Genomic DNA, 25583 nt, shown 5'->3' with positions numbered 1-25583 from the left:
GGGTGTCTTTTGGTAAATCAACTGGATGCTTTCGCTGTTTCACTTCCTGCCTGGCTGTTCGAACGCCCCAAGGCCAGCATGAAAATAGACATGGCACGTATCTTTAGCGGAGCGGAGAGCTGTTTCAAGCTAGGTTTATGGTAGCCGCGGTGTTCGTGACGTCACAATAGCTGCCGTTTCCAGAGCGAAGGCTCAGCAAGCTGTTGTGGTGCGTGGTCTTGCACCTCTGAATGTTTGTAACTGCGCTTTCAGTTCAACGTGTTCGGCTGGGAAGAGCAGGTTCGCCTGTACAAACATCTGTGTGATTCTTCATGTACAGACCACAGAGAGTCAAACAGCCTTAAATATGCGGTCAAAGAGAGACACCACACTGAGAGAAGAAGAAACATTTTGCTGGAGATTTTGATACATGAGAGATCGTTTTGTCTAAAAAAGCTAAAAAAAAACTGTTTCATGGAAAGAGTGTTCTTAACAGTGTTACAGACAGCCATTTCGATTTGGAGATAAACGACAGTCATTTTAATGATTAGAGTAGATAAATGTAATGTTTGCGGAACGTCTGTGTTTATCATGGATGTGTTTACTACTGTTGCCAGGCAGCCTGCTTTCCTTTTACTTCCGCTCTCTTCTTCACTGCTGGTGGCCAAATACGGCAAGGAACGAAGCGTTAAGCATAAACATCTCAGTGCATGCTCGTAGGGCGCACGCCATCTACAGAGGTCCGCACACTGCGTGCAAGTGTATCCTAGGCTTCACGCCCGCTTCTGGGACGCGCTGCGACGCGGGTCATGGAATGTCAAGCATTGACTTGAATGGCCGCAATTGTTCGCTGGGGTCGCGGCGCCTTCGGAACGTAGAACACAGTGCAGTCGCGGCGCCTTCGGAACACAGTGCAGACGCGCCCAGTGGAAAATAGGGGTATGTCTTGTTGGTACTTTATCAATTATCCATTCTTTAAAGTTGACTAAGTACTTAAACAAATGCTCAAACAGATGTTGAATTCAAGGTCACCTGCAGTTAATGTGGTGAATGTGCCCCAAACCATTAGGCAACAAGAGCCTTCACGTGATGTGGAGTAGCACTCCCTCCCTGTCATTTGGTATTAAATGCCAAGCACAATCCACCGCTATCTCAGTGTGCATGTGCTTCCTCTTGCCTCCCCGTCCCACAAAGCAATGTGCTGATCGCCATCCCTTATCCTTAGGGATTGGGGATGTCCTTATGTTGTACCAATCAATCTAAAATACAAGCCTTAAATACATTTCTTCATGTCTTTCAACAGCTTCAAGGTAACATCAAGGTGCCAAAAATTGGCATCGCTAATCCATTTTCCACTGCACACATTTCCAAATTTACTTTTTACAAAATACCTTTTTGAGTGTGTAGATATTCAACCAGCAGGGGTGATCTGGGTTTAGTTTCCTGCATTGCATCAAAAGCAATGCTAGCATTTATGGAGTGGTATATGAGCTTATTGTGAAGAACCACTTGAAATGGTGAGGTTGAGATTTTTTTCTTTTAATGGAGTTTATTTACTGCATTCTGGACGAGCAAAAATCATACCAAAATGACACCTACTAACATAACCCAAGCTATACACTACACAAAAACTCATTATCTATAATTAAATAGACACAGAGGGACCTGTCAATTTAAAAAGCATATTAAAGAGTTAGTAGGCTTTATTAATACTCATTAAAAGAATCTGGAGGGAAACAATTAGCTCTGACAAAAAATGATGCAGTAACAACATGATAACAAGCAGTAGACTAAAGGATATTCTTAACATCCTTTCCTCACCTTATTTTAATGACTAGGAAAGCTTCCCTAAACGAATCAGTTAAACTGGTGAATTGTCTCCGATGCAGAACTTTCCTTTGGTGAACACATCAAGGAAATATCTTAAAAAGCTTCTTTCCACCTCTGAAATACCTCCAGGATTAGTAATTTCCTCTTCTTTAACTGACCTAGAAAATTGGTCCATGCTTTTGTTTCCCAGAACTGTTTGCTGCAATGCTCAATACTCCAGGGCTGTCCTGCTCCACACTCAAATGAAATAACACATCCGACTCCTTCTGAACACAGTAGCCTGAAAACCAAAAAACCTGATCGCACGACCCTGACCTACTGTAGATTTGCCTTTTATCGGCTGTGAATACCAGAACTCGGTTTTCAATGCCCAAATACACTTTTATAAAAATCGTGACAAACCACTCGCTCCTCAGTACATCATACATTTACCTCCCTGCTTGCAGATGCAACACTTGTTATTCTCTAAACTCAGAAGAAAAACCGAGCGACCCACTCACTCTCAGATGGTTCCCTGGCTTTTGGAAATGGGCACACATTTCAACAATTCAGACCGCTCATTACTAAAATCCAGAGTCAAGACTTGCTTATCTAGTGCAGCCAACTACCCACATTTGCTCACTGTACTGTATAATCGTCGGTCTTGTCCTCAGAGCTCCTAGAACTCATCTGTGACCAGTGTTTTATTCCTGTGGATATCATGCAATCCCATAGCTCTGCAGCTAATTCTACTAATGTGTATGTAGAACTTGGTAGTTACAGTAGGAGGAAGTTGTTGGAGTATTTGTTCTGAATGCAAAGTGCATTAATATATATTTTCTCACTTATGCACTGTTGTAAAAAAAAAAAAATCATTGAACTGAAACTCTCAAAATGTAAGCGTATTCACAGAATAACATGTAAACGTATCTGGCTATATAAATATGAAAACAAAGAGATATTGCTTTAGGCTATACACCACATATCACAGACGTAAAAGAAACAAGTAATCTACTTACATTGCAATGCATATATTTAGACTTGCAACGTGTTTTACAAGATGATACTAAGTTGTCTGTTCTGTAGTGTGATGCTTCCTGAAGGCTAAAGCCTGATCATTTTTTGAGGCTAGACTGTGGAAAATCTTGAAAGGAACTGCTTGAAGCCTTTATGCAGTCTTAATGTGCAGATGGAGACAGAAAATGCAGCGTAGCCTGGGGCCAGAGCCTTGCCTGGGTAATGAACAGTGAATTCCTGACATCATCTAAAACTGACTAAGCAATGCAGACATTTAAGGAAATTCCATATGTTGATGCTTTGTTTCTACATCTGCGGACAGTAAAAAAAAAACAAAGTACATTGATCACAAGAAGAAGGTATGTGTGTGTATGGACAACAGGTATTTTGCCTTTGGTAGCAGACAGAAAGCACCTGCTGTGACCTCACTAACAAAACATTACCACAAGTGGGTTGCTACGTCCTGTGCGGTCATAATATGTGCCACTGATTGCACTCTGTGGCGTTGATTCATGATGTTGCCAAGTGGAGCATGTGAAAAGAATAAAATATGGTGTCTAGAATTGAGCCCTGAGAGAGCCCACAGGTGATATCTGCTGAAAAAGATAAAGCACTGTCTCTTGTAATAAGGTAACAAAGCTACCACTCTCTCACAAAGCAAGTTCAACACATTGTGGTGAGCATAATGCATCTTCAAAATGGCAGAAATGGTCTCATCAAGGCAGGGGCACGTTTAGACACTTTTTGAATGGGGGAGCCAGACTGTGGCATAGTTTTAAAGAAGGGGGAGTGAAATGAGTAAAAATGTTAAGACTCAAGTTTAAAGCATGGGTTCTTGCGTTAATAGATGACATTATTAATAATTGTTTATTCAGGGTACTAAATAAATGCCAAATTAACCTTTTCTAATATTCTAATCTGAAACAATATGAATAAATATTTGTAAAATCAAATCGCCTGCAGTCATGGGCAGATCATTAAACAACATTACCCTGGACGTGTAAAAGCCTGGTAGGCCTGTTCAGTAATATAAACAGCCAAGCACATGCAACACTGATAGATAAATCCAAGTGTATATATATATATATATATATATATATATATATATATTTTTAAAACATAAACAAACTGTGTAATGACTAAACATGAATGATTCTAAATCAGGAAACTGAAATTTTACAATATATGCCTCTATGGGAAGATCTATTGTAAAGACATGTTTCTGCAAAATTAGTTTTGTGCTAAATCTTCACCTCAGCATCTTAATGACAATCTATTGGATGTGTCCCTGGTTCTAATGTACAGTACAGATGAGCTACGTATACAGTAAATCAACAGAGCAGTATGAGCACACATCATATCTTCTATTCAGAGTCGGCCACATGTCACCCAGAGCTGTGCTGATTGACAAATGTTTGTAGGCTTTTAAATCACTCTCAGGAATGTCACTGCAGTTAGTGTGCAAAGGTAAATGCCGTAATGTATTTAGCTATCAATAAATAATGTAAGCTGCCTACTTTGTGAGTGTGTGAAAAGCTGGTCAGAATGGTATGGCTGAATGAATATGGTCTCTGCACAGTGAGTACGTTTACATGCACACCAATGTTCCACTATTATTCCGAATATGACAATATTCAAAATTTGATACAGGTAACGGCATATTCCGGTTGGATACTCCGAATAAGGCCTTTTTCCGAATATGGCATTTTCCGATTAAGACGTGGGATATTCTGGTATTATTCGGGTTTTGGAGGCATTCTTTGGACATGTATACAGCAATACAGCACATTCGGAATACGTGTCTCATTCGGGTTTTTTACCGCAGGCTTATAGTCAGCTCTGTGCGTTGCTATGGTTGCTGTACACAAACCAACCAGCCAACAGTTTGCAAGGCTGCAGACGCAATAAGAAGGAGAAACACAGCTACTTTTAAACATTATCAAAGACTTGGATATCAACAGGTTTTAGGATATGTGCACACATCGCTATGTCGACCTTTTCAAGAAGCTGGTTGAAGGAATGAAAGAGGGAGGCGGTTTTCGCACGGTCCAACAAGTCCTCCACCACTGGTAAACTTTGAATTAATCGTATTTTGCACAGCTACATGTAAACGGGAATATTAGTGGAATATTCACTTTCATTGGCTATGTAAACAGCTTAGTCGGAATATTGTCTTTTTTGGAATAAGGGCAAAAACCTGAATATCATGTGCATGTAAACATAGTCACTGAAGACCTGACTTTGAGAAGTCGTGTTACTTGACATAAGGCTCTTGAAGTTATTTATTGTGTCATGCACATACAAGTGCCGAGCCCACATGAACTTTTAAGACAACAAAAATGGAGGGGTGAAACATTTGTCAGCCAATTACACAAGTTCTTACGCAATGCAAACAAACACCTTTATCTTCTGTCCCAAGTTCAATAAATAATCCATCCAGAAAAACTCATCAGAAACTAGAAGGGCACTCAGAGAGCCAAGGCGTGCCTTATCTCACAATGTTACTGCAGTGGGAATTTTCCCAGTCTGGAACCCATTTTTTATTTATTTATTTATTTTTTATATTCTGACACCACATGAATGTAGCACACATGCCCTATCTGGCAATGTTAATGAAAGTAAAGGATAATTCCTGTATCCTCCCTGTGATTTGAATAGGTTCTTACTTGCCTGATGCTACACCCTTCCGCCATGTTTCATGAAAATCGGGCCAGTAGTTTGTCCGTAATCCTGCTGACAAATGACAAACTGAACCGAAAACATAACCTTGTTGGTAGAGTTAATGTGGGGCATTTTATTTGTATAAAACATGAAACCAAAAACTCAACTCAAAGTCCTCCATAAACCCACTAATCGTGCTACGTCATACAGGCTGTCGGGCCAGCTCAGTGCTGAGCCAGAGAAACAACCCCAGTGCTCAAGGCGGTCAATTAGAGCTGCATGATCAAATATGTCAAATGCCACATGAGGTCCCAAGACAAAGCGTGAACCATCTCCAGCATCTGCTGTTTAAAGGAGGTCATCGGGGGATCGCAATGGAATTTCTCCAGAATGGTGCCGTTTAAAAAGAGAGCACTTTGACTACAACTTTGGTTGTTGTGATGCATAGTCACGATATAAATGTCATCTTTCCCTACTGGTAAAAACTGCACTACAGTTGATTCTGTCCTAAAGTTATTTGACTTTTATAGCTGAGTAGTGCAATTAACAATTTAGGGCCTACAATAATGGCAAATACCTGCATTACAATAGGCTTCAAATCACATTAGCAATGATTTTTTTTAATGTGATTATATTACCCAATACTAATTATTGAGCTAAAGTATTGCCCTTTTTATTGAGTAAACAACTTTGCCATGTTGAATTTGTAATATTGTCCAGCTCAAATGATGATAGAAGCAGCATTTTAGAGTTGGACTGACTGAGACAAGACTGAGTTTCTCCAGTAGTAGTGAGAAGTGTTGCATGCATGACAGTAGAGCAAAACGTGCCAGTTGGTAAGGAAAAACTCAGCAGCAGCACAACTGATATTCACATACGTAAAGAAGGTTTGGGAGACTTTGATGACGTACACAGAAGCCTTTGATGGAATCTCGATTGAGGAGAAAATGTAGGCAGGCAGGACAGTTTACCCACAATGTGTTATCGTCCCGTCCCAACTCTGAGGTTCCTCTTTCTTCCCCAGATGCACACACTGTATCTCTCGCTCTAGCTAAGTTTGTTATGCCAAGATATTGATGATGCCAAATACAAAATATGCTCACCTAAAACCTAGTTGAGTCTATCTCTCTCGGGGATGTATGCTAAAGTGTGTCAGGCCCCTTTACCCTGTTTCCACCGACCTCCAAAAGTAGACAGTCCTGGAACAAAACATTCCCTTATCATGCAGCTGCCTAGACTCCCTCAATCTGCAGCATTCAAGAACAGGTTTTGGTTATTAGAGTCTGGCCGAATATTCTCGTCCCCTGACCTGTGTTCTAGGAATGACCTGATAATGTGTAAGTTTTCCCTTTTGTCTCTTACCACAACATGGTGTTTCTGGAAATTCCACCACACCAGTAGAAAACTATGTATTGAAAATAAATTACTAGGACCGACAATGTCAAAATCGTCTGTAAGGAGGTTCTGTAGGAGCAACATCAAGTGGAAAGGTAGAACACCTCATGCAGAAGGCGGCTTCCTTTGCGTACAACAGGAATATTGGTTTAAAATGTAGTCTGTCAATCAGTCTGTCTTGATTTTTAAAATCAAGCTACGTAATAAAAATAAACTTAGCACAAAAAGTAAGGAAATTTGTATTCGGTAGATTATTTCTCTGTGGTAACAATGCTTTTTGGAAATAAATCTTACCGTTGGAAAGCATGTTTAGTTCCCTTTCAAGTGGTGCCCCATTTGTAAGGAACATGCATTTGTTGGATGAGCAGCAGCGCTGAGTATGTAGCTTGCGCCCATTAAAAACTTTGCCAGATCTTCTCTGCCAATGCCAAACCGCTTATTCTGCCATTGACTCGTTTGGTGTTTGGTGGATTGGATGATTGAAGTTTGAAGAACCAAGACATACTGGCAATTGAACAATTTATTCATTTCACAAACAGGAGCCTCAGTAGTGTGTGGAAGAACCATACACAGCCACAACAGTCTGGCACCTCCTCCTCATGCTGGTCACCAGCCTGGTCACACACTGCTGTGGGATGGCATCCCATTCTTCAACCAGCATTTGTCGCAAGTCAACCAAAGCAGTTGTGTTGGTCACTCTGGCACGAACAGCACGCCCAAGCTGATCCCACAAGTGTTCAATGGGGTTGAGGTCAGGACTGCTGGCAGGTCATTCCATCCTCTCCACTCCCACATTCTGGAGGTAGTCTCTGATAAACCCTGCCCTGTGGGGGCGAGAGTTGTCATCTTGGAGGATAGAGTTCAGTCCCAGACTGTGGAGCTATAGGATTGCCACTGGTTGCAGAATCTCATCTCTAATTGGCAGCACCTGGGGGTACCAGAAGCTCAAAACAAGTGTCAATAGCAACAGCAAAATAACCTGTTTGGCAATGGCAGAGAAGATTTGGCAAATTTTTCAATGGGCGCAACCCACATACTCAGCACTGCTGCTCATCCCACAAATGCAAGGGAAATAAACAGGCTTTCCAACAGTATAAGATTTATTGCCAAAAAGCATTGTTACCACAGAGAAATAATCTACCAAACCCAATTTTGCTTACTTTTTGTGCTAAGTTTCTTTGAAAAAAACAAAACAAAAAAGTAGTCTTTCAGACTGTGGCTACAGAGAGAGTGAACACATTAGAGGAAAGGCAAGCAAGAGCTTGCTTTGGTTTGGCTGCTTTCCATAGTATTTACTCATTGCCTGAGTGCTTCATCTTGAAAATGAACTTGAACTTTTGCACCTGATACTGTATATTGTTGAAATTACATTAATAATACAATTATTGTGTGTTTTGTTTTCATAATTAGCTAGACCTAATGTACTTTATTATCTATCCCTGACATAAAACCCCCCAAAAAAACTTCTAGCTTGCTGTGCTATAATTCCATACATTTTCCCCTTAGAAAGGCTAGAAGCAGAAAAAAAGAGTGGAGTCTTGAATGATAGGATGTTAAAATACCAAATGTATCTATTGAAAATAAAGAAACTCAAGACTCCAAATGAAAAAGTGGAGAAAACACTTCTATTAGACACAACGAAGATTGTTAACTTAGAAAATGTGTGCAATCCTTGCTGAAATTAAATTCTATTATTCTGCAAAGGATGTTCACATGCTGCACAATCCCAAATGACAAATCCTCTCCAAATACTTCAGAGTAAAGTGAACACTGCTAACCTGCTGATGACTCACGGTGCTGATGAAAGTGGGGAGGAAGGAGAAGAGGAACATACTCACCATGTCTGTATCCGACACTGGCCCAAAACTCGTCACATAGATGTTTGTCCTCACTTCTGTCACGCTCTCTGAGGAAAGGGACGACAAGGACCAGAAAACATTACAGGGAAGCCTGTGTATGAAAGGCTTTGCGTCTTTGTTAAGCTGATGGTTTGTGTACATGACGGTGAAGTCTGCCTCCTGGCATTTAACCAAGCCGCTTCACAAAAGTTCAACTCTAATCAAGGATTAGAGAGCAACACTTCCAAAACTAGATTTATGCAGGCTCAGTGAAGAATTTGTGCCCCTGTTGGACGGCTTAATACCTGGATTCCTACAGTCTTTGTGCATCATTTTGTCGAAAGAGTGTTAACTCTGTTGTGCCACAGATTGCAGGTTTTAGAACATAATGCTGGACCAATAGTATCAGTCTAATACTAATACTATTAGGAATGTCCTAAAACGTACACTCAAACATTGCTAGACAGCACTGGACATAGTACTCCCAAGTATTTGGCCCAGAAGTGTTTCTACAACCTCAATTTAGGGGCAAAATGTTGCTGTGAGCGACTTCATAGGAGCTTTTGAAAGTCTTTAGTTCAGTAAAACTACTATTGTTTGGCTCAAGCTAGTTTTGTCCACTACAGCATAAAATCTGCTTTGAGCTAGGTCCAAGTCTTTATCTTTGGAGAGAAGACATGCCTTTTGATCCAACATAATTTAGTTAGCCTACCCCAAAAAACATTTAACAGTCCCTAAGGGACTACTGGTTTAGGAATAATCTACAGCAGTCAGCGTTAAGAATGCAGCTCTATGTGTGTTTTTATTAAAATAATGGGCACACTTTGCTGCTATTACACAATTCTATGCACACACTATACATGGATTTCTCGGCAACGTCATCACTGCTTGCGCACGCAACCGGGGGGCAGAAAGAAGACGTGTTTCGTGTAGCTAGTAGTAGTAGCAGCATAGCGTAAGTCAAAATGCCAAGGAGTTGTTGGTTAATTGTACAAACCAAGCCAGTGATGGGTGCCTGATGTTTAACATACCTAGGGGGAAGCATGCTTTTGCCAAAAACGGCAGAGGTTATGGCTTCAAGCCATAAGAAGGGCAGATTGGGGTCATATGCAAGAGTCAGGCTCCCATTGTATCAATCAGAAAAGTTGCAGCTTGTTCAGTTGTTCAGCTAAGTGATATCTACCTGTCAGGGCTGGAGTACTCGAGTCTGGACCATAGACAGTTAAAGGTCCTGACTCGACAAGTTTAGACTGCTAGCTAAAGTTACGCCGATGTTTTGCTAACGTTAGCGCAACAGCGTTAGCCTAGCCTCCTAGGTAACTATTACTACTGCCTTCGGAGTTTCTTACATCTGCGTCCACGTTGTTAACATAAGACCTGTGGCGTTAGTGCTCCTTTTGTACCATAATTTTATTGAATGAAATGGTAAGCTTCGCTCCTACGAGATGGGTGGGTTTTTATTACGTTACACACAAAGCTAACTGGCTATAATTAGGTCAAGGTCAAGGAGTCTTTATTATCCCCAAGGGGCAATTCATTGTGCAGCAATAGAATGCAACATAAACAACACATAAGCCATACAAACAGACACTATCAATAGAGGACACAAATAGATACATACTACACAGAAGTCCACGTCTCACATTGAATTATTAACAGACCCTATAGCAGCAGGAACAAAAGAGTTTTTGTGTCTGTTTGTCCTGCATTTAGGCAGACAGAATCTGCGGCCAGATGGCAACAACATGAAGTAGCTGTTCAGGGGGTGGCTTATATCAGCCAGGACTGACTGGGCCTTCTTCAAGGTCTTTGTCTCATATAGCGATTTTAAGTCAGTCAGAGAGTTGTGGGAAATTTTGCCACACACTTTAGTTATGTATTACAGCCTTCGATAGCTTTATCGTTAATAAGGGTGGGAGAGAGGGTGGGGGGATTCTTCCTAAAGTCGATCAGCATTTCTTTAGTTTTTGCAGCGTTAATGTTCATAAAAGACGACTTGCACCACTCTGTAAAATCATTTAAGGTAGCGCTATACTCAGGGTCGTTGTGTGTCAGCAGCGACACTATTACCGAGTCGTCAGCGAACTTAATGATATGACGCCTGGTGTGCTGGCTTTGGCATGCATTTGTATATAAAATAAATAAGATCGCGGAGAGGACGCAGCCCTGGGGGGAACCGGAGGAGGAAAAGAGAACATCGGATAAGATGCTATTCACGCTCACGCTGCCTGCACGTATGCTAGCGGACATTAGCTAACGTTGCCGAGACAGCGGCAGTTGAGTTTCGGCAAGCTAACCACAACAGTGTTGTCGCCCTCTCTCCCACAATCAACCTCTGCTGCTAAAAACAGTCACCCTGCAGTGATGTTTTGAAATGGAGACACGTATATCGTACCTTTTCCCGGAAATCCTGGCCATTATTTTAAGGCATAAACCAACCATAGGGGTACACTCAGGGGTAGCTAACCCTGCTGCTAACATTGGCTATTATATTAGCCTAAAATGATAATTCTAGCCATACATATATATCACAGTATCACTGCAAAATTAAAGACAGACAAACAGGTCCAACTAAAATCATGTTTTATTGAGTCAGCAGTTATATACAAACAATAAGGAAAGCTTCAATACTTAAGGTTGTTGCAGTAGCGGACCAGCTCACCAATCTGGCTTTCTGCCCCTGGTATGCGCACACACCCTGTAATGTTTGTAAACAGGAAACCCGTGTATAATCACATTAGGCATTATGTACGTAGCCTATTGTGGTATGAATCTGGCATGACACGTTACAAGGCTCTGTATGTTCCTAACGGGCCAGTGTAGTTCTTTCATCATAATTACATGTATAATTGCATGTTTCGTTACATTACAAGCTCCATTGCTGCTTAAGTTCTGTCACAATGATTTATGAATTCTTCTTGATACTGTAACAGCGATCTAACTGATCGTCATACAGTAAATTAAACTGTAAAATAGTTGCTTCCAACACTTCACAAGTGATTTGAATACAGCATACAGGGCATGATATTAAAGTCGTGACTGATCAAATTTTGCCCTGTTCAGTGTGGGCTGAATCAGCTCCTCTGGACCGAATGTGTGAAGAAGTAGGCTTTCGAACCATTGGCAAGACAAATAGCTGCTCCCAGTGGTGCAACAACTAGAGAGTGATGAGCCTTTTCTCCAAAAGTGAATAGATCTTGGGCTCTAACTGTGTCCCAGATCTAACTGACCACCCACTGGTGAAGTCTCCAACCCTTTGGCAAAGGCCCCCCTTGAGAGAGAAGATCCACTTCCACATTAATCATTCCTGTGACACAAATAGCTCTCACAAATGCGTGATTATCACAACACCCAGTCAGCCGTTTGCATGGCGGGGGAACAGAATGAGTTGGCCCGGTCCTGTTAACAACAATGCACCGGAGCATAGGGCAGAGCTAATAGATGCCGCTAAAAATGAAATGAATTGTTTATCTCCTATTACTATCCAGTCTGTTTGTCTGAGATGGGCCCAAATGACTGTTTCTCACTAGGACTGTGGGTAGTGGGAGATGGGGGCTGGCGGAGGAGGAACAGGAGGAAGATTGGTTGCTTTGTTCATGTACATGTAGGGGGTGTTGACTTTGACTTTGAGCGTTCTGGCCATTCTGAGGAGGGCCCCAACTGGTGTGTGTGTTTGTAGGTATTCAATCCTCAACAATCCAATATTATTGATACAAAGTAAAAATATTGATGCATATCGTCATCTTTAAGATGCACCTTTTTTTTTTTTAATTCCCACTTTAATTTATTCTTTTTATTAAAAAGAGTATTTTTTTAATTTAAATGTCTGGAAGAGCTTAGTAATGAAATTGTCCCATCATATTTTTTTTTTTTTTAAAGATTATTTTTTGGGCATTTGTAGGCCTTTATTGACAGGACAGCTGAAGAAATTAAAGGGGAGAGAGAGGGGGAATGACATGCAGCAAAGGGCCGCAGGTCAGAGTCGAACCTGAGCCCGCTGCGTCGAGGAGTAAACCTCTATATATGGGCGCCAGCTCTACATCATATTTTAGTTGCTTTTTGTAAATGTAGATACAGTATAAATGTAACTGTGTTAAAAGGCCTTATGTTTGATCTCGTATCGGTCACAGGCCCCTGAATTGAATCAAAATCCAATCGAAATCGTATCGTATGTTGTCCTAAGAATCAATATAATATCGTATCGTGATAAAATGTGTGATTTACACCCCTAGTAGATAGTTGGACTATTGAAGTCCAAAATGTAAAGCATTAGCAGAGGTCTTTCAATCCTGGTAGAGTAATACAATCTGCAGATTAATAACCAATATCTTGTAATGTCTGAATATATTGTGACAAATAAGATGAATGTAGATTCATCTGCAACACAAAATTACTGATTTCATGCTGTTCTGCTACTCCAGGGAATAGCACATGCAATATCAACTAGATTTACACCAGAACTACAGTATCCATAGTGTTTTGAGTATTGCTTGCATTGTAGACAGACACAACAGTCTCTAAGTTTGTTATCCTGTACTTTACATTAAATAACCTAGAAAGTATCTGCAGTAAGGGAGATACAATAATAATACACAAGGCAACACAAATATAGCAGTATAGAAGAAATATGATAATGAATCATATTTTGTTATGAATACAAATCTATGAAGAATAATAAATCATAAGAATAAGTAATTAAAAATGCGGCCATCTTGCTACTTAATGAATTCAGAAAGATGTATGCCTAGCCATATGTTCAACCTTTTAAAGCAATCTTGCTCTGCTGGCCTATTGATTACGTGTAATATTTCAACCTTTTTAGAATTAGTTTTGGTGTAATGGTACTGCTCATGGTTCAGTGAGAATGTCCTAAATATTAGAAGACATACAGACCTCTTGTGTTTCCACTGGCCTGTCTAGCCTGTAATAGTCTCTTGGGTTTGGTGGAAAAGCCTGCTATTTTTCAGTCTCTACATTGAGTCGCTGCACTATAAAAGGAAACCATCATGACTGTAAGCCCTGAGTGGCGCAGGCCTCAACATCTCCTTGCCCTTGGAGATGGCACAGAGGCAGAATATGACATTAACATCTTGTGCCTGGTTCCTTTCTCTGGTTGCTGCCATGGAGTCCAGGTCATCCAGCCTGGTGGGTCTGCAGCCTGATAGCAGTGCGTGCGGGGCTTCAACAGCAAGCAGTGGAGCAGAAATGACCATTCCAGCTGGCTGGCTGAGAAATGGCAAAGCCTGCTTGAGCATGTGGACTTGCTGTTATGCTGTTTGTTATCCTTGGGGTGCGAATATTTGGATGAAATGGCATCAATTAAAGGGATTTCCACTGACGTGCTTATTTGCCATTTGGGCATGATTGAACAAAGACTTACACCCAAGGGAAAGCAGATTTTCTGCACAGAGTGACCTGACTTCAGTGTGATCCTGGTGATGGTGTGACATCTGTGTGTGACTTTCTAGATCAACAAGGTCCAAAAACTACCACTGGAAATAAACTTTTTTTTATTTAGCAAAGAGTTAGCAAAACCAGTGTAGTGTCTGGTAATGATTACAGCAACAAGCAAAATGTTAATGTCAATAAGAATATAATAATCCTGTTTTTACAGCTACTAGTCCATCTAGATAATTAGTTAGCATATACAAGTCAGTTGTTCTTCTTTTACCCAAATCCTTTTTTTTTACTTTACTTAAACACTAAATTGAGCCAAGTAAGTGAGTATTATAGATTCTATCCATTAATTCATCTGGAGAAATACCTAGTGAGCCGTTTGGTCAATAAAAGCCCTGTACGAACGGTACGGATTATAATGCTTAGACATGTACATCAAACATTTAATAATCTATGTGATTATTACGTTTACAGCAGCATGTATAAAAAGACCTACGTATACATGAAGACCTGTACGGACTGATGCACAATTTCATGCATCCTAAATCAGAGCAGTCGTCTAATATATAGTGTTGCCTACCTCCCAGTCCAGGACGTAGCCTGTTGTCATATCCATCCAACAGCCTGTCGAGGATTCGGGTGAAAATGGTTATATTGTCTCTACTATCATCAGGCAACGGCTCTCTGTGTCCAACTACTGCCCTGCAGGAAGAAATTGAGACAGGAAAGTGGAGTCAAAAGATGGAAGTCATATAAAATGTAATAAAAACTTAATATAAAAACTCAATATAGTGTTCCACTGGAGCACTAAGACCGGCATGCATTCAGTGGCCAGTGGTGTGAAAACCTGCTGTTTGTTTGTATCCGCCATCGCAAAGTTGATCTTAATTCTTACAGTAAACTAGGGCTGCACAATGTATCGTTTTTTTCATCGTCATCACAATATCAGCTGCCGCAATATACACATCGCTATAGACACTCGAGATGTTTTGTGTTTAGTTAAATGAAAATATCAGCAGAAAACGACACATTAAAATGTAACATGTTCTTTCTTTAGTGGTGCTTTTTATATTCAATGTTCAATTAAAGAATGTTAGAAATGATTTCCTTTTATTTGCATATTTTCCTCATATCGTGCAGTCCTACAACACACATATAGGTTCAAATGTTTTGACTCTCCACCACCCAAATAGATATACCATGATTTATTAATTAAAAGTATAAATGTATACTTTACAGTATAAATGAATGATCTGCGAATGAATTATTTTACCTTTTGACCATGATCAAAAGTTAATTTTATTTGGAAATTTAACCTGATTTTGATGCAGAATAAATTCAGTATGATGCCAAACTCTAAAAATGACCCGTTTCTGTTAAGAAATTAGTTCTAATTTCACCTCCCTGTTTATTATTTCTCTCACAGACAAAATCTCATGCCAGTGATCCGCCTAAGGCTTCAATCAATATTTGGATAATAATGTGTGGTTGTGTTTGCTTTGTTATATTCATCTTTACAGGCTGGAACCTCTATATTTACAAAAAAATGTGAATTTATGGTAATTCATTCTTTCCCAAGAAGGAAATACTCTGAAGCGTTTTGTTAGAGAATTCATCATATGCTATCAAACACTTGTTTTTAATTTACATGGCCCACAATCCCCTGTAGAACAATATTGTGGTGATATGAAAACTATACTGTAGGTGGAACACTGATGAGTTAATGAACAGTGCCTTTAATTAAACTTAAATCTCCTGAGGAACTGACCTATAATATCCAAGTAATCCTCATCAAAAAGCCGTCCATGTCCTGGTGCGCTATCACAGACCCAGCATTTTGTTGCTCGGTAAAGACGGAGCTTGACGGAATTTAGTGCTTGAAGAGTAACACACATTTTCCCTAAATGTTGCTTATAGGGAAGCCTGCACTCTTCAACAGCAAATCTGTCTTTGCTAGGCCTCTTAAAAGGGATTTTTGTAGCTTAATCTGTCCTATAATAACTCCACACAAGAGTTCATCTGAGCTACAACCCCATTAAAACACTAACCGGGTGAAGGTCACTTCTTAAAGTGTATGCAGTTGTAATTATTATCACTTTGGGGGTTTAAAAATGACATTCTTGCATGTTCTAAACAGCAAACAATTTACAGGCATCTGGGCAAATGACTTCTGCCTAGCTAAGTGGCTATTACGTAGGCATGTGTGGATGATAAATAAATATCAATTAAGCATCTCGGCTCCCTCGTGTTCCAGCAATCACTTCCTCGACGGTGTATTGTAATGCTCCCCATGTTGTATAAACCAGGACATGGAGATTTATGAAGCCCAAAAACTGAAAGAAAAAGGTACATTTTAAGGGAGGAAAAAGGGAGTACTACTACCAGTATTGCATTATAAAGTTTGACTGCAGCATTACTTCCACTCCAGTAACTATTAGGTCTTCTGTCCCCATAGTACTGATAACATTTTGTTATTTGTGTGGATTCTCAATAGTGATGGCCAGGAATAGCAAAGGGTTATTTATTTATGCATTCATTTATTAAAGTTCTATCTCTTTCAATTAACCCATATTGTGCAATACCCCCCAGCTCTTATGTTTAATTTCTGACAAAGTAGCTCCGCAAGGAGTGTTTAGTAGCATTAAACCACACTTGCTGTAACCAAATCAGCCAGGACTAAAAATTAAGAAATACGACTCTAAGAAGAGAGTACTAATGATTAGCCAGATGATGTGAAATATTTGAGACTCATTATCTCCACTGAGACTGAGCCTTTTAATTAACACAAAGCTCACGATCTGCACCTCATTGAGTGGGGCACAGTTTGATATATTCTGGTTGTCAAATGGGTACCTAGGTGTACTGTATAATTAAGCTCTGCCAAAAATATGTTCAAATAGGACAGTGTAAATATTTGAAAGTAATCTACTGTATATTTCTGGTTTTTCATTCACAAACCTTCCAAAAAAGTGACAGGCATGCTTGTTTGAGGCAGCTCAGAAAACACCAAATACAAAAAGCTTCAGAAATGGCTGGGGTGAGCTAAACCACAATAGATAAGATCTCACTTAACATGAATCATATATCAAACAAAAAGCCTCTGTGGCCTCAGACAGCACCGGTAGACACTTAAATATTGATGAGGAACCTTTTGTCCCTGTGAAACCATTCTAACAATGTCTGCGCCACACTAAAATATCCACTTCAGAAAAACACAGTACTTGTGTGGTGTGTAGCATCTGTGTGCTTTACTGAAACACACACACACACACACACACACACACACACACACACACACACACACACACACACACACACACACACACAGTGACACTATCTTTGTGGGGACCTGTCATTGACATAATGCATTCCCTAGCCTCTTACCCTAACCTTAACCATCACAACTAAATGCCCAACCTTAACCCTTACCCTCACCCTAACCAGAACCTAATTCTAACCCTAATCCTAAAACCAAGTCTTAAACATCAAACAGCCCTTTAAAGTTGTGGGGTCCAGCATTTTGGCCCCACAAAGCTGTCGGGACCCCACAAGTATACTGTATTCCCTGTTTTTGAACCCCACAAATATAGTTAAACAAGAACACACACACACACACACACACACACACACACACACACACACACACTCACACACACACACACACACACACACACACACACACACACACACACACACACACACACACACACACACACACACACACACACACACACACACACATACACATGCTATAGCTTTCAGTATGAGCCAGCTGTTAAAATTCCCTGATGAGGACAAAAAAATGGGACATTCCCTCTGAATTTGACATCATTTTTGTTTAACACAGGTTTTTGTAATCATGCAGCCGCTTATCTTACTTCCTCAGTCCACTTTATTATTCACACTGTTAATACAAGCCTATTAACAAAGAAAGGACAGAACAATCAATACATGTATATTCCTCAGCTATTCACATAAAGAAGAAAATATTTGGAGAGAACAAACTCGGAAATTCAGATAAACGATGGACATCGTCATTTGTCTGAATTTCTCCTGAAGGAGAACAAGTTGCATGAGGAGCATGAAAGGTAAAGGTACTGTAGGTGTAAACACTGGAGATGTAAAGACAGGCTTCTACAATGTTTCACAACAATGTGATGCTAAATTCGACATATTCTGCATTCATAAAAGATTTTTAACGTGAGGGTTTGGTATGTGGTGGTGGATCACTCTTTATGAGAATAAACAGCAGGATGGAGACAGATGACTTTCTCAAGCATTTTAATAACTGCCATGCTGTCTGATTGCATTATTCTGTGTGGTCGCTGTGAAATTGAAGTTTGATGGTTAAAAGTGAATTGTGAGTATTTGATCATGAGATGACTGACAGGTCTTTACCAATGCTGTGTGAGGCAAGCCTGGACAACTGTGTTGGTAAAAGGCCCCAAGAGACATCTGACTGAAAAAAACAAAAAAGTTTTGTTGACAAAATTGTACGACATTATTCACTACAACATTGCACATGTGGTTGTTAAAAGGTATAGGAAGGCGAAATTGAACTGAGATATATATATATATATATATATTAGGGCTGTCAAACGATTACATTTTCTTAATCGCGATTAATTGTTGAATGCAGGGATAATCAATAATCGATTATTGCCTAATGATGTTACTTGTTAATTTTCCGGTCTCTGCTTTTTTTTTTTTTTTTTTTGGCTGCTGTGTTCAGACTCTGCTATATTCAGAAAGTGTCTTTGTTAAGAGCAGATACAATAAAAAGGGGAGTTCATACACCTGTTACATTTCTCGTTAATGCAATTATCTAATCAACCAATCACATGACAGCTGCTTCAATCCATTTAGGGGTGTGGTCCAGGACAATCTCCTGAACTCCAAACTGAATGTCAGAATAGGAAAGAAAGGTGATCTAAGCAACTTTAAGCGTGGCATGGTTGTTGGTGCCAGACGGGCTGGTCTGAGTATTTCACAATCTGCTCAGTTACTGGGATTTTCACGCACAACCATTTCTAGGGTTTGCAAAGAATGGTCTGAAAAAGGAAAAACATCCAGTATGAGGCAGTTCTAGGGGGCGAAAATGCCTTGTTGATGCTAGAGGTCAGAGGAGAATGGACCGACTGATTCAAGGTGATAGAAGATCAACTTTGACTCAAATAACCACTTGTTAAACAGAGGTATGCAGCAAAGCATTTGTGAAGCCACAACACAAACAACCTTGAGGCAGATGGGCTACACCAGCAGAAGACCCCACCGGGTACCACTCATCTCCACTAAAAATAGGAAAATGAGACTACAATTTGCACAAGCTCACAAACATTGGACAGTTGAAGACTGGAAAAATGTTGCCTGGTCTGATGTGTCTCGATTTCTGTTGAGACATTCAGATGGTAGAGTCAGAATTTGGCGTAAACAGAATGAGAACATGGATGCCGTCATGCCTTGTTACCATTGTGCAGGCTGGTGGTGGTGTAATGGTGTGGGATGCTAACCTATCAATATGGGCCAACATTTCTAAAGAATGCTTCCAGCACCTTGTTGAATCAATGACACAAAGAATTAAGACAGTTCTGAAGGCGAAAGGGGGTCAAACACGGTATTAGTATGGTGTTCCTAATAATCCTTTAGGTGAGTGTACATATATCTGACGGCTTGAATTTGTTGATGGAAACCATGTATGGCAATATATAATATCATTGAGGAGGTGATGCATCGTGATATCGATTTGAATCGTTGACAGGATAATCGTAATCGAATCGTGACGCCAGTGAAGATTCACACCCCTATCAGCTACATCATCTAACATACTTTTAAAGCTTAAATAAATAAACTAAATAATGTCAGCACTATCGGCTACCAAATTATATCAAAATATCCAATGCCACAGTCAGTTAGGGTAGTTTAATTGGTAAAAATGCTTTTCTTTGCTACACTGTACACAAAGTGACTGCTGATTGGCGCAGGGTCACTAGTTGCTACAGGCAGAAAAACAAACTTGCAGACGTCTCCACACCTTTTTGGTACACGCTGTTGCAGAAACTGACCAAAGTCTGACATTTTACAGTACCAAAATTGACAAGTCATGCTTCACAATTTGTGACAAGAAAATCAGTGCCACATCCAACAACACCTCAGACTCAACGGAGCAGTGAAAAGTGCACAATGTTAACCCGAGGCAGGTTTGACTGGAAAACAAAGAAATGTGAATTTTCAGTGAACAGTCCAATATCAAAAACTGTAAGTCATTATTACATGAAAAGCTTTAATTTGGGATTTAAAGGTGTTGGGGGTATTACATTCATGGTAGCAGTAAAAAGCAATAGCACATTAAACACAACAGCTTCATAGTCAGATTTTCTGATAGAATCATTAGATTGGACAAATACTAAGTCAGGGGTATTATATGTCCTGGAGGAATTGAATGAATTAAACAACTTTGTCTTTATTCTGTTTGTGCATACAGACTTTTAACTTAACTAGAAGTTTATTCACTCAGAAGAAGCAACTCTGAAATGTTACCCTGCAAAAATAGAGTTTCTTAATTGGCCGTGTTCTGTAGAAGTCATCTCTTTAATTATTGCTTAGTCCCATTTCTGCACCGGATTTACAAGGTAAATTACAATTTATTGTAAAATATTAAACCAGTGCAAACAAGTTTACAGGGTCCAAAAACTATAGTATGCACTGTTACATACAAAAGCCTTTGATGAATACCTTTCCATGCTTTCATGTCACAGGTGTCTACTTTTACCGTGATGGCAATCATGTTCATGGATGTTGCAGATCATAAAGTGGCCAGTTTCTACTGTGGAGGTCCTGTCCTGTATGTTGGGTGACTGGTAGTCTACATCGATTCCTTTAGGGGATTGCTCCGGTGCTGCCGGAAGTCCCTCACCTTCCGCTTTCTTGGTGTTGACATTCTAAACTCCGGTGGATTTATGAGGATGGTTAACTGCTCAGATCTCTGCAGGGGAAATCCAGACATCTAGCTAGACTATCTGTCCAATCTGAGTTTTCTGTTGCACGACTAAAACAACTTTTGAACGAGCACATGTTCCACCAAAACAAGTTCCTTCCTGAGGTTATTTTACACCATTGCTCCATCCTGCGCTTAGTGATTAGTGTGATTGGTGTCAATAATGGCAGTAAACCAGAGCACATTTTTCTTCTATCCAGGAATGCTGTGTGGACTAACCAGACCTTTCTCCACAGCTCTGTGGATGTAGGTCTGGCACTACAAGGCTAGGCAACTGGCAACATGAGAAGGAAATGGGGGCATAGACTTTGTAGGCTGGTGGGAACAAATCTGTGTGGGCCGAGCAGTCAGACTTAGTGGAACGGGCATGTACTGAGTAAGTGGCCTGGATCCGATCCAAGGTTAGTGCAGTGAACCAGTCTGACAGGTGAAGGATTGTAGACTTGGCCAGGGAAGAGATGTAGTAGTGGTTTCTCAGGGCACACAGGTGCCTGCTGCCAGTTAGGAAGTGTATGGGGGAGGTATGGAGTGAGTAGGGAAGCTGGAGCGGAGTGAGCAGTAACGAGAGCTGTTCGCGTGGTGCAGTATGAGATGAAAGTGCTTCATGAGCTGACAGGGTGATGGCAAATGGATTAGAGAGGAGGAGTAATCATACAAGTTACAGTTCAAGTGTGTTTCATTCAGTGACTGATTTGACTTGTTTTGAGGCAATTTCTTTTATCCTACAGCTTCTGGATGTTGAATAGTTGAAGCAATTTGGGAAGGAAATCCTCTCTGTACACACGGCAGTGCACACATTTCATTATCAACTAAAGGAAAGAGCCGAGGTGACATCAAAAGAGGCCAGCAGAAAAGTTGACCAATTAAGTCAAAACCTGTGGTCGGTGAACGTACTGCTCCTTGAATTATAGTGAGGGATCAGTGTAGGCTAATGGGCCTAGTTAGTTTTATTTGATAAAATGGCCATTGATTTAATAGTATTTTTTTTTTTTTCAGAAGGTAGAATAATTATATTCGCTTTGACCAAACAGCTAAACAAGCTAAGGCTTCGTTCAGACCAACTTTAGCTCTGTGTGAAAAATTTCATTTGAAGGCCGGCCCGGTGCAACAACAGGGGTGCTCACGCAAACTTTGCACTAACAAGTTGCGTTTTAAGCTCCGTTTTTCTACTAAGTTCGTGGCTCTCTGCTGGACAGTGCTCACAGCGGAGACACATGCCCCTACAGTAAATTGGCGGTCCTACACACAGAGTATGCCAGGCAGACACACAACTGGCAACCTCGCAGGTGGATGTAGTGGAGACGGGCTCGGACATATGCTCTGAGGACTTGTCTCGGTGGCACGGATTTGGAAGCGGTGCCAGGTAAGTTGCTGCTGTAATGTGTCCACCACATTGCATGCAACATTTTGGCTGCACGACTGGTACAAGTCCGCACCTGTCCACACCTGTCTGCAGACGCGGAGCCTCAAAAGTATGTCCGAGCATCCTGGATGGGTGAACTGGAACTCTGTTTGACTCTGCTTGACTGTTAATGATCGGTTGACCAGGGTCGGCTTTTGGTCAGAAAAATGATGAGCACTTATTAAATGTGGCTTGGAAAGGTGACTATTGTTAAACTCTGATAAAAGAATGCGAGAGGGAAGAAACAAACTCTGATTCACTCCCATCCCAACAAACATTTGACTGCTGCTGCTGTCGTGATTTATGCAACTTTAATTGAAAGTGGGCACTTTCAAGAAATGCCTCGGCATCCTCCCCAAACTACCTCATCTCTCTCTCAAGTGTGTGTCACCCCCTCTGAAGTGATGTGTGAGCCATGGATGACTGATAAGAATCCTGATATCCATCCACCACTAAAGTGCCCAGACGATGCACTCGCTGAACTGCCTTGCTGCTGAGAACCGGGGGCGACTGAAATCGTATGGGAAGGGGGATTAGTGAGGCTGCTCAGAGCTTTGTGGAGAAGATATATTGGAAGCTGATGACTTTTCTTGACTGTGTGGTTATGGGTGCACTAGTTTATTTATTATATATGCGACAACAAATATTTAATTCCATCTTCCTTTCATCTAAATTCCACAATGGGGGAAAAGTGAGGGGGAGGGGATGTCTAATTAGCACATTCTTGATTAATAAATAATAAATTCCAAGCTTGAATTCATGCATGAGTTAACCTTTACAACATAACTAATCTTCCTCACCAGGTCCTCCCACTCATATGCTCTCCTATTCTACCAACAATATATTGATAATGTTATGCAGCAGCGCATTATGCAGCATATTGTCTCCAATGGATGCCTTGTAACATTCATAGCCTTTACAATATGACTGATTTTTCTTTGTTTGCTTCTTTCTTCTGTCTTCCACTTGCCTGTTTTGTGCAGATAATATGCACAGGAGAGAAACTGACGGAGGGAGGTGATAGCTTTGGCTGACACCAGGGACAACTGTCACATCTATATTTGTTCATCTAGGACAAACTTTCTCATGTTCCTTATTTCATCATCCTTTTTGAGAGGAGCTGCCCTAATAACCTATTTTAGGTTTGTGGAAAATGAAACTAGTGTAATTAAATGTGAAAGCACATTTTTAAAATGTAGATAAACAGAGTGCTTTTACTGAACTACAGAAGACTTTGATTTCTTTAAAGAATGTAAATTTATAGCCATGCTAGCAGTATCTATCTCAATATAAATATCTCAACAACTATAGAATGGATCGATGACATTCATGGTGCCCAGAAGATGAATCCTAATGATTTTGGTGATCCCCTGACATTTTCTCTAGCGCCACCCTGTGGTTGCCTTTTTTGGTTTTGATTGAAATGTATCGACAACTTTTGGATGGATTGCCATGAAATGTACACGCATTCCCCTCAGGATGAATTGTAATCAGTTTGATGATTCCTTAACTTCTCATCTAAAGCTATCACCAGTTAAAAAAAAAAAAAAAAAAAAATCTGTCCAGTTCTTAAATGCCTGCAAAACATTTCCATCAGCCTCCGCTAGAGTTTAGTGCTAATTAGCAATGATAGCACGCTAACGTGCTAATCTAAGATGGTGAACGTGGTAAGCATTATACAGTACCTGCTTAGCATCATCATTGTCATTGTAAGCATGTTAACATGTTGACAATAGCATTTACATACGTATAGACTCAAAGCCGTTCACATGGCTGTAGACTTAGTCTTATCACATTTTCAAGTTTTTTTACACAATATCCATTGTAGAGCTGTAGCTGTATAAGTCCACCCATCTTTCCCCTGTAACTTCCTCCAGCTCTTCCTCCGGGATGCCCAGGCTCTCCCCTGCCAGCTGGGCTGGAGTCCCTCCAGCATGTTCTGGGTTGGCCCCCGGGCCTTTTCCCAGTGGGCCATGCCTGGCACACTTCCCACGGCAGGCACCTGGGGGACATTTTTAGCAAATGCTCAAACTACCTCCACTGGACACACTTTGTAATGTGTGTTTGCAGTAGATGCCAAGTTAGATCATGTGTCCACTGGGAACATTTGTTTAGAGCATGGACTACTTTTACCCATTGTATTGTCTTGAGAGAACACACTGTTACACATTTCAGACAGTGCCAAAATATTTGCATTGGCTTTCTTGCTCAGAGCAGAGGACTGCTAAAACTATTTCAACTTGGGGAAAGGTTTTCAATAGTTGTTAAGTCATAATGACAGCCATGGTCAGCACTTCTTACCCAGCATCTGTTTAACACTTCCAGCTAAAGCAAGAGGCTGAGGCCAATTGGTGCCTCCTTGCCCCATTGATCACCATTAGATGCTAAAAGTTGGAAACTGTGTTGAACAGGCACAATCTGTTCAGACAGTGGAACAAGAGGAAAATAAAATCAATTGGAAAATGTTAATTTCCAGCTGGTTCTACCAAAAAATGGTCCAACACTGCTGTTCTATATCCTGTTCTTGATGGGGCTGAGGAAAAAAAGCTGCTATCTGTGACTTTCTGTAGAAGTTGGCTTGATAATTTATTGTAGCACTTTGCAGTCTCAGCTCTGCACAGTGAAGTTACAGAAATGTGTGTTTACAGTGACATTTGTGTCATCCACTGAGAAATCACACATTTAAGTGTTTTGGTTATGATTAAGATGAATCTCAAATGTCAAGCTGTTTTTAAATGTAAAGTATCACTGGGTACATATTCTTGTCTTTGGCTTAACAACACTGCTCCATCCTTTCTAGCACTGTGTTCCTCTTTCCATTCAATATGCATTCATCCTGTCTTTTCCTCCCACACACAGCCTCAATTCCCCAATCCATCGCTGTAAAACCCTCTGCCTTATTTGATCTTGGATTTTAACAGTTTTCGCCTGTCTTGTTGTCCTTGATCTTTAACTAGCGTTAATTCACTGCCATGACAACCAAGGTCAGAAAGAGGGCAGGGAAATGTTTTTTTGGTGTTTGCTCAGACTGCGAAACGAAAGCTGACCTGTCATCTGAAAGGCTCTGTGTACATACAAAACAACAAACTGG

The 25583-nt window shown here is 40.5% G+C and overlaps 1 protein-coding gene across 1 annotated transcript in view; it reads right to left on the bottom strand.

Moving 5' to 3' along the window:
• Positions 1-24860, bottom strand: part of gabra3 (gamma-aminobutyric acid type A receptor subunit alpha3) — a 60323-nt gene extending 35463 nt beyond the window's left edge. Inside the window, exons 1-4 of the mRNA XM_078266754.1 lie at positions 24794-24860; positions 24305-24494; positions 14677-14798; positions 8700-8767 (exon numbers count right to left, since the gene is read on the bottom strand). Coding sequence (XP_078122880.1) covers positions 8700-8767; positions 14677-14798; positions 24305-24494; positions 24794-24860 — 447 coding nt within the window. The remainder of the gene's footprint in view (positions 1-8699; positions 8768-14676; positions 14799-24304; positions 24495-24793) is intronic.
• Positions 24861-25583: the final 723 nt, after the last annotated feature.

The sequence above is a fragment of the Sander vitreus genome, chromosome 13 (assembly GCF_031162955.1).
Source record: "Sander vitreus isolate 19-12246 chromosome 13, sanVit1, whole genome shotgun sequence".
Classification (NCBI taxonomy): Eukaryota; Metazoa; Chordata; class Actinopteri; order Perciformes; family Percidae; genus Sander; species Sander vitreus.
Note: the sequence above shows the minus strand (reverse complement) of the source record. Positions and strands in the feature narration are given on the sequence as shown.